The sequence below is a fragment of the Priapulus caudatus genome, unplaced genomic scaffold (assembly GCF_000485595.1).
Source record: "Priapulus caudatus unplaced genomic scaffold, Priapulus_caudatus-5.0.1 Scaffold996, whole genome shotgun sequence".
Lineage (NCBI taxonomy): Eukaryota > Metazoa > Priapulida > Priapulimorpha > Priapulimorphida > Priapulidae > Priapulus > Priapulus caudatus.
The window spans coordinates 11,415-20,775 of NW_014578057.1; the positions used below are offsets into that span (position 1 = coordinate 11,415).

Genomic DNA, 9,361 nt, shown 5'->3' on the forward strand with positions numbered 1-9,361 from the left:
GTTCGGTCGCGTGCCGTCCGGGCGCGTCCGTCCGGTCATCGCGCGTCGTCCGTCCGTCCGTCCGTCACACGTTGGGCACAAATCTACCCCATTCCCATTTCGTCTACGATCGGTTTGTTCACTAAATAATCATTTATACAATAATAAAATATGGTTTTGATTGGCATACATAGACTACAGGAACCAGAAGAAAAACATAGGCACAAATAGAAGAACACAATTACAAATAAGAGTACAAAATAAGGACGAGAATGGGAATATTTCCGATTCTGTGAGTAGACGAAATGGGAGTACGCCTACTGGGATGTGACCTTAATTTAAACGCAGTGGCTCTTTGTACCGATTGGCCAAAATAATTCTGGAACTACTACTACAACTAGTAACTACTACTACTGTAAGATTTGTTGACGCCAAACTCGCAGGTAGAGAACGACTCGGCTCTCAATCCGAGAGTAGCTTTATAATACTGTGTCGGGTTATCATTCGATCGTTCTATCGACGCAACCTGACGCCTTCTTCTTCTTCGTCGTCGTCGCCTTGAATCATGAAACGCGGATGAACAGATGTAGCTGAACTACTAGCACTGATGTACCACCTGAAAAAGCTATCAGAACATGAATACATTCAACAATAATGACCATGTATTAACCACTAGCTGCACACGTTGTAATTTGCTAACTGCAGAAAACAATATGAGGAGAGCTCTCAACTGTTATATAAACAGAGAGCATCAGCTCAGAAAGTAGGCTGCGGTAGATGTCTTGTGGCAGCAATCGTGGCTTTCATGTGTAGTAATCTGGAACGCGTGTTATAAAATAATCTCGAGATTCACATGTACTACTCACCACGTAATGCCACTAAACCTAAACCCAGGAGGCAGTCAGTTTCCAAACTGCTTGCCCAGTGTAATCTTATAGGCCTGCTTGTACAACGTTAAGTTTTATTAAATAAATATGGCTTAAGACAAACGACAATCGATTACATATAATGAGGGACGTAAATAAAAAAGAAACAAGTCTGACCATGAGTTTAACATCATATTATAGAGATTTCCCAACTGTTTTTACTGACTTTTTTAGCTCATCTCACCTAGTCAGATGAGCTTGTAGAATCGCATGCATCGTTCGTTCCGTTCGGTCCGGTCGTGTCGGTCTCGGTCGTCCGTTCCGTCAACAGTTGGGCACAAATCTAATCCCGCTCAGTACGGTCACGATATTTGGGTCGTTGGGGGATCCTGTCAAAACAGTTGGGGATGTCGAAGCTGGGCTCGGGTCAAAGGATCACAAGGTCAAGAGCGTAGTAAATAGAAGGGGGAAACATTCACTCCTTTACACTTAAGGTATATATTAGGGAGGAAATGCAGAATTGCGCAACAAATCTAAACGGCTCTCGACCTAGGTCGTGATAGTCGGTGTTATAGCATCATGGCTAGGGAAAAGCCATACACTGTGCCGAAATTGGAGGTCACAGGTCAAAGGTGAATGCGGCCACAGCGGCCCAGATTTTCTAGACTTTTCTGAGGACATGGTCTGGACGGCTGGGAGCGATTGAAAAAACTTTGTTTCAGCGGTGACCTCAGCATTTTTATGGCTTATATTTGAAAAGGACATGACAATGTCCCCTTCTGCTGACCATGCGAAGACGTAAGTTGTCGGATAACCACCTTTTGACCCTCAATGAGGAGGGTTAAACATGGTCATTTGTGACTGTTTAACAGAGGAGCTGAACTGCTTTTGCTGATTAGAGCCCCTCCCCCCACCCTTCCCCCTTCCCCTCCGCCCCACGCCCCCTCCCCCGAACCTTTCCCCACCCTCCCCCACCCCTCCCCCATCTCCGATCTGCCCGATAGTGGGCGCTGTCCCTAAACAAATGATGTGTACGCACTGCGTGTCTGCATATCTGCGCCTAACAAATCGTCCAGGTTACTCACGCACAACGTGAAATTTTACGTTTATTAATCGTTGCAACCGACCTCAGATTGGCCATACGCTCTGCGGCTTCTTGTTTCCGTTAAATTTTGGCACCAATAAAGACGAACGTATATCACCCCCACGTTCTTGAGCTTATTTGCGACCACTAATTATGTCACTACCTTCAATTGCACTGAAATTAGTTTACCAGAATCTTTGCTGGGTCGAATTTGCCTGTAAATTGTCATATTGCAGATCCTTTTGTGATCCCAATCTGTTTAGATAATTCTAATAGAGCGCAGGCAGGTTCCAGGGCGCCTAGCTGTGCCGCACGATGCGAAGGTCTACACTGGTCAGAGCTACTTCTGACTTACCCTTATAAACGCGTACATTGACTGCCCTCACGCCAACCCGCAAACCCAGTAATGTGTGTTAAACCCGCACCCTCAGATTAGCAACAAAGCGGAGTTATACGTCTGCGTGCGGACACTTCGACTATCACTGTTATACACACAACACCTACCTACCCGGACCAGGCTGTGTGGACTAACGTTAATACACCCTATAGGGTATTGGCTAGGTATTGCTTAGGGTAATTGCCTAGGGGGTATTCGGCAACCCTAGCAATTACCGTTTCTTTGGAGCTACCTACCTAGCAAGTACAGCAGACAGCAGACATCAGTTGATCCAAGACATACTGAAAGGGCAAGATTTTTTAGACACTAACTTAACAACTTACACGTATGCGCGGGGTGCGATGTTTGTGTAGCAGGATGTAATGAGTTTGTTTTTCTTTTTCTTTTTTGTTGTATTCACTAAGTAATAGTTGTCATTGCTTAACGATCTATGGCCTACTGACTGCGCTGTGAGTGCCCGTAACAAACAAGCAACTGCGGCGGTGTCTACTAACGAAAGTGGGTAAGAATAAGTCCCAGAAATAACTACTGCAATAATTTAAACTTTGCGCTTTGCCATTGCTAGCCTATCTAGTTCATTATCTCTAGATTTTGTATCGTGTTGAGGTGACTTTGTATTTCCATCATTCCCCATCCATTATCAGCTATTTCAGTGTCCGTGTCAGTGCTTTTAATATATACCTCCATCTGAGCACCAAACTTCTCTTCTTTTATTTATTTGAAATTTCTTTCTCTTCGTCTCCTCATCCCTTTCTTCTTTACATTTTAAACTATTCTTTTCATTCCCAGTGTAACTCCTTTCTCATCAATCTTCTTTCTTCTCTTCTCCAATTAACACCCCTTTCCTTCAACATATCTTCTCTTAATCTTTCTATTTTAATTTTACAAAAAACTCTCTAAATTCCCTCAAATCCGCCATCCTCACGTTAAAACACCATCTTTTTCCCTTTCTCATTTCTTCTGTTTTCCCCTTTCTATTCCCCATTCATCTTCTTTCCTCCCATCTTATATTATCTATTTCTTGATGAGTGCCTTATAATTGACATCTATTCTTCCTTCCCATTTATTATACAACATTTAACAACTTTATTTTGATTTTTCAAATCTCTATAACAATATTTCTCCAAAATATATAAATCTTTCTATAATACTATCTTCTTAACATAAAAACAATATTATTCAATTATTTAAATATTCACTTTCCATACTTTTTACTATTTCACTTTTATTTTTTTCAATACTTTCTCTTTCACACTTTTCTATTCGTATATTTACCTTTTATCTTCTTTTTTTTATTTTTATAATCCTCTTGTATTTATTATTTTATTAAGTTACGTCACATTTTTAACATTTTAAATATATATAATAATTTCTTTTATACTCAACTTTAATTCATTTTATTTAAAAAAATACAACAACATAACTTTTATTATTTATCTTTATTTTGCGAGTTGAAGCGTGCGAGTATCTTTCATTATTTCTTCATAATTACATACAAAATCTTTTTCAAAATCAAATGTATATATCATTCCCCTACTTGTATTAATTACATTTTATTTTTTAAAACAATTATTGTTTTAATTTATTTTAATTAATATTATTATTATTATTTTCTTTTAAAATTTTAATTGTAACATCATCATTCATTGATTCCTACTCATTACTCATTTAATTCATTATAGTTCTATACCAATTACTTTTATTCTTTACTTTACATTATGTTCGTTTATTCATAATATCTTCAATTTTTTATGCTCATCTTACATATTCATATTTCCATCTTATATAATGCTCATTTATCGTTCCTTCCTTGCCGTCTTCTCCTTCTTCCTTCGTCAACATTTTCACAAATCTAATCCTCTCTTACTTACTCACTATATTCGTTCCATCATTGTTTCTTATCTTCAAAACTATTTATTCAATTCTATTTCAAATTCAATATTTTAAAATAAATTGTCAACATTCACTCTTACTTATTATATATTAAAATTCAGTATTGCTCACAAATCTAAACTCTCTACTATCCTCTTGTATATTTGTTTTTATATTCTCATTTTATTTTAAAAAATCCCTCACTCCTAAAATTTATCTTCACATTTCAAATCAATGCACATTCATTATTTTATACATTTTCTTTTAATTTTCTTTACTCTATCCTATTAAAATTTTTTTTCTCTTACCTATCATTTTTATTCATTATTTAAATATCCATAAATTACTTTTCCCTTTACATTCTTAATTATTTAATTTCATTTATAACCTTTTTTACCCTCAAATATGATGTTTAAACATTTATTTTACTTTCTTTTATAAATTAATTTTTACTTCCTTCTTTTTGCTATTATTAATCTATACATTCCTTCTGTATTATTTACAATTTCACATTTAAATTTCAAAATCTAAATTCTTTTAAATAATTTATCTTCCTTAAATCTTATAATTTCTATCATTCCCCTTTTACTTTCATTATTTTACATTTTAACTTATTCCCTTTCATCTACTTCATATTTATTTACTTATTTTTTCCTTCCATTTAATTTCTTTTACATCACTCTTCTATTTCACTTTTTATTCTTCTAATGTTTTAAATTTGATTATTACTTTACCTATTCTTCTTTTTCAAATATTTTTTTCTTACTACTTACTTATTATCTTCATTCTTTAATCTTAATTACACTTAAACTTTTACTTCTCCATCTCTTTTCAACTTTCATAACTTATCAACTACCCATTCTTTTCATAATTTTTCCTTATACCATCCCTTTTCATTCCACTTTTCTCTTTATTTTAAACACATTTTACTAACATTCTCTTTTACTATTTATCCCACCACTTCCACCACATTCATTTCACCTCCCATTATTGACTTATGTAGTAGATTTATGCTGTTTTCTCTAGGTCTCGCTCTTCGTGTACGGACGGACGGACGGACGACCGGACGGACGGACGGACGATCATGCGATTCTACAAGCTGCATCTGACTAGGTCAGATGAGCTAAAAACCTTGAAATCTTGAATGACTAACGACTAATGTCAGTAATGACTACCGTAACGGTAATGTCTAGACTCTAATGACTAAATGAGTACTGAGTAGGCCTACGAATGACATGCCTGTTCAATTAACAATTTTCAAAAGAAACTTCACAATCTAATCTATTAATTAAATACTTACCAAACTCATTGTTTTCACACAAATCCAAAAATGAATTAATACAACCGTAGGGGGAATTCCTATATAATTTGATTTTGCAACCAGCTTTTGTATGTATTATGAAGACCTACTGCAAGATATGCGTTATGACAAATCAACTTATAATAAACGTTATTGTTGTTGTATCTTTTTTAAATACACTGAATTAAACCGTTGATATCATAGAAATTATTATATATATTTAAAATGTTCAAATGTGCAGTAATTAATAAAATAATCCTCCCGCTTATAAATAAAACACAAGACCATCAAGGTAAACTTCCTACAGTGTGCGAGAAATCTTGACAAAAAATAACAGCGCCATCGTACACAGTCATGGTAAACCGTGAACTTTAAATAATTGCTAATATTGTTTTTATTATTACCGATAGTATTATCGAACCAGCTTTCATATCTTTTGGGCGCATATTGTTATCGAGATTTGACATCAATCACGTTGTTCTTTGTCTAATAACTTGGGAAGGAAGGCATCGCCTGTCTTATTTGTGTTGCTAGGTGTTTCATTAGCGAATCACCAGTGTGTAAAAATACATAAAAATAAAACGTGCTGGCTACAGTAGTTAAAGGGTCTAGTTTTTACAGTATTTTAGTTACAGTAGTAGTACAGTATTTTGCGATTTACCTATACTTGGAAGTTGGAACAGCCCGCGTGCAGCTTGCTGTGTAGTCCGAGATTCCTCTGACCAATGCCCAGTACGTACCCTAACCCTAACCCACACGAAATCCACCAAAATCGGTCGGTGTGGTGTGGGCATTGGTCAGAGGAATCTCGGACTACTTGCTGTGTTGCAGCTGCGGCAACTGTACGCGGGCTAGTACCGGTATAGTACTAGAGCTTGTGCGTGTGATGTATTGTAATTTATGAGATGGCAAGCTGTAGCGATTATGGAATGTTGCCACACAATCACACATCATGTGCTGCTGGTAGATTTGTTGAGAGCTGTTATGTTGTACAGGAAAGACTGAGTAAAGCATACACGGTAAGTCAAATAACATCAGATTTATTATTGAAATACTCAGCAGACAGCCATGATGGAATTCAGTCCTAATATCAGAACGAGTCTAATACTAATAGTTCCAAAAGCTATGCTTAGATGGCGCTAGCTGTTATTAATATTACATCTTCCTTCGAGCCGAGTGTTCCTTTAAGTTTTACACTAACTGTGACATATTGAACTATAAATGATGAAACTTGAATCTAAGACTAAAATCTTAATCACGTATCAAACTAAACAAAGCCCATTTGCATTAGGTGATAGTGTCCCTTTAAACGGCGTGACCGGTCAGTCAGTCTCTCAAAAATTCTGATCACTATGTAGGCCTCGTAATTACAAATCTAATTTACTTGGCAGGTTTACATGTCTACCGGAGCGCGAAGAATAAGTTGCGGTAGTATCGCGGGCGGACAATTCTGCTGGAGTAGCGACTTCACGGGTGGGTGTCGTGGTCTTCGCTGCTGGGACTGTCCACACTCTCGGGTCGCGATGCTAGTTGACGACGGTTTCTCCTGATCTCCCCTGTAGGGGTCTCGACGATATATGACAGCGGTGTCTCGGCGACACGAACAACAGTTCCAGGTGTGTTCTCTCTACTCACATACGCCTCATCTCCTGGCCACAAGACGTCGCGTTCTACTGCACGATGGCGAGCATTGTAGTTCTGTTTCTGATGGTTCCTCTGATCTTGCTCCCTCGTGCGTAGCTTAGCAGAGTCGGGAAGCTGCGATTCCAGTTTCTCCGGTATGATCGGCACGGTTGTGCGTATCCTCCTGCCAAAGAGTAACTCAGCCGGTGAGTATCCATTCTCCAGCGGGGTAGCACGGTATGCAAGTAAGGCACGATACGGATCGTCATCAGCTTTCTCCAACATCTGTTTGACAGTCTGTACCGCCCTCTCTGCGGCCCCATTCGATTGGGGATAACGCGGACTGCTAGTAAAATGCGCAAAGTCATAGTGCTTCGCGAATTGCTGAAATTCTTGCGATGCATACTGCGGTCCGTTATCTGAGAATACGGTTTCGGCTATACCTTGAAGTGCGAATATGGACTTTATCGACTTGATTGTAGCTGCGGATGAGGTGGAGAAGAGCTTCGCCAGCTCAACATAGCGCGAATAGTAGGCAACAAGCACGAGGAACGATGATCCTTTCCATTGCTTCCGTTCCTCCTCCATAGCTTCAAGTCGGTCGTGATGAGTGGTTTCGCGCGATCTTTCTGCTTTCTGATGCATGCGTCACAGCTCTTAACAAGATCATTGATTTGACTGCTAGGTCCGGGCCACCAGATTGAGGTTTTAGCATGCTCACGACATTTTGATATGCCCAAATGACCCTCGTCGGTTCTCCGCAGAAGTTCGGCGCGCATTGTTTTGGGAATAACGAGTCTACTTCTTCTGAGGAGTAGTCCGTGTTGAACGCTTAGTTTACCTCTTACAAACCAATAGGGTTTCACGCGGCTGTCCAGTTTGATCCGTTCTGGCCACTTAGTACTGAGGTATCGTGTAATCAGCTGACATGCGGGGTCATTAGACTGACATTTACGAATTTGCTCGAGGCGTAATGCGGAAGCTGGAATCCCGTAACGTTGTATACAGCGTTGGCGTAAGCTGCTGTCTCATCCTGCAGTGCTTGGTCGTCCACTCTGGTTGCCGACTTCACAGGAGCTCGTGACAAGGTATCAGCTGTAGTCACGTTCTTGCCAGGTACGTGCGAAATGAGTACCAGTGTCTCATTAATCTGAGGCGGAAGCGCTGAACTCTAGGGGGTAAGTCCTCCAGTTTCTTGGTCCCCGGCAGAGGAACCAGTGGCTTATGATCCGTTTCAATATGGAAGTGAAGTCCAAGCAAATAGGTGTTGAAGCGTTCACATGCCCACGTTATGGCCAAAGCTTCCTTCTCTATTTGCGCGTATCGCTGTTCAGTGTCGGACATTGCTCTTGATGCAAACGCGACCGGTCTCCAGTGTCCATCAGTTTGTTTCTGAGCCAGGATTGCTCCCAGTCCGTACGATGATGCATCTGACGAAAGCAATGTTTCGGATCGTGGATCATACATTGCAAGTACTGGGGTAGAGCTCGGTATCGATTTCACTCTCTCGAAAGCTTGGTCTTGAGCGTCAGACCAAATCCACGCGTTATCTTTCGCGAGAAGATCTCTGAGAGGTTTGTTTGTCTCAGCCAGATCCAGTGTGAATTTAGAAAGCTGGTTCGCCATGCCAAGAAATCGTCTCAGTTCGCTAATGTTAGTGGGTCGTTCCATCTCCGCAATAGCGTTAACCTTGAGCGGGTCGGCGCTGATCCCGTTTTCACCAATGAGGTGACCGACGAATTTCACTGAGCGGACGGAGAAGACGCATTTCTCGACGTTTAGCCTTACACCTGCTTTTCCTAGTCTACATAAGGCAGCTAACGGTCTCCTGTCATGTTCGTCCTGGTTTCCCCCAAAGACGAGTATGTCGTCCATCTCACAGACGATACATACCATCTAATTCTTCTAGAATCTTCTGCATTCTCTTTTGAAAGTACTCAGGAGCGGAAGAAATACTAAAGGTAAGTTGTCTGACGGTAAATCGTCCGAATGGAGTCATGAAAGTTGTGAGTAACTGTGACTCCACATCAAGGTCGACTTGCCAGAAACCAGGGTTGGCGTCCAGTTTGGAGAAAACTTTCTCTCCTCGAGTCTTGCGTGTGATCAACTGACGGTAGTGGGTGGAGTTCACGGCGTACGGCCGGTTTGCGCAACGTAGGGAGTTACCTGGCTCTTGGGGATGTTGAATTTGGGGGTCAAGGGTCAAAGGTCAAGATGTGTCAATGGAGGGGGAATATTTC

At 40.0% G+C, this 9,361-nt stretch overlaps 2 protein-coding genes and 1 long non-coding RNA gene across 3 annotated transcripts in view; 1 reads left to right on the forward strand and 2 right to left on the reverse strand.

Moving 5' to 3' along the window:
• The window catches only part of LOC106814880, a 9,374-nt gene extending 3,784 nt beyond the window's left edge, over nt 1-5,590 (reverse strand). The window contains exon 1 of the long non-coding RNA XR_001394674.1: nt 5,499-5,590. This is a non-coding gene — a long non-coding RNA (uncharacterized LOC106814880). The remainder of the gene's footprint in view (nt 1-5,498) is intronic.
• Nucleotides 5,591-6,965: 1,375 nt separating this feature from the next.
• On the reverse strand, nt 6,966-7,709 carry LOC106814878 (uncharacterized protein K02A2.6-like). The gene has a single exon (XM_014819252.1). The coding sequence runs from the start codon at nt 7,707-7,709 to the stop codon at nt 6,966-6,968; it is 744 nt and encodes a 247-aa protein (XP_014674738.1).
• Nucleotides 7,710-9,118: 1,409 nt separating this feature from the next.
• Nucleotides 9,119-9,361, forward strand: part of LOC106814879 (BTB/POZ domain-containing protein 1-like) — a 10,258-nt gene continuing 10,015 nt past the window's right edge. The window contains exon 1 of the mRNA XM_014819253.1: nt 9,119-9,127. Within this exon, the coding sequence (XP_014674739.1) occupies nt 9,119-9,127 (9 nt within the window). The remainder of the gene's footprint in view (nt 9,128-9,361) is intronic.

Bases quoted from the DNA above. Each gene is read 5' to 3' on its own strand.
- LOC106814878 (XM_014819252.1), bottom strand. From the start codon at position 7,709: ATGGAGGAGGAACGGAAGCAATGGAAAGGATCATCGTTCCTCGTGCTT.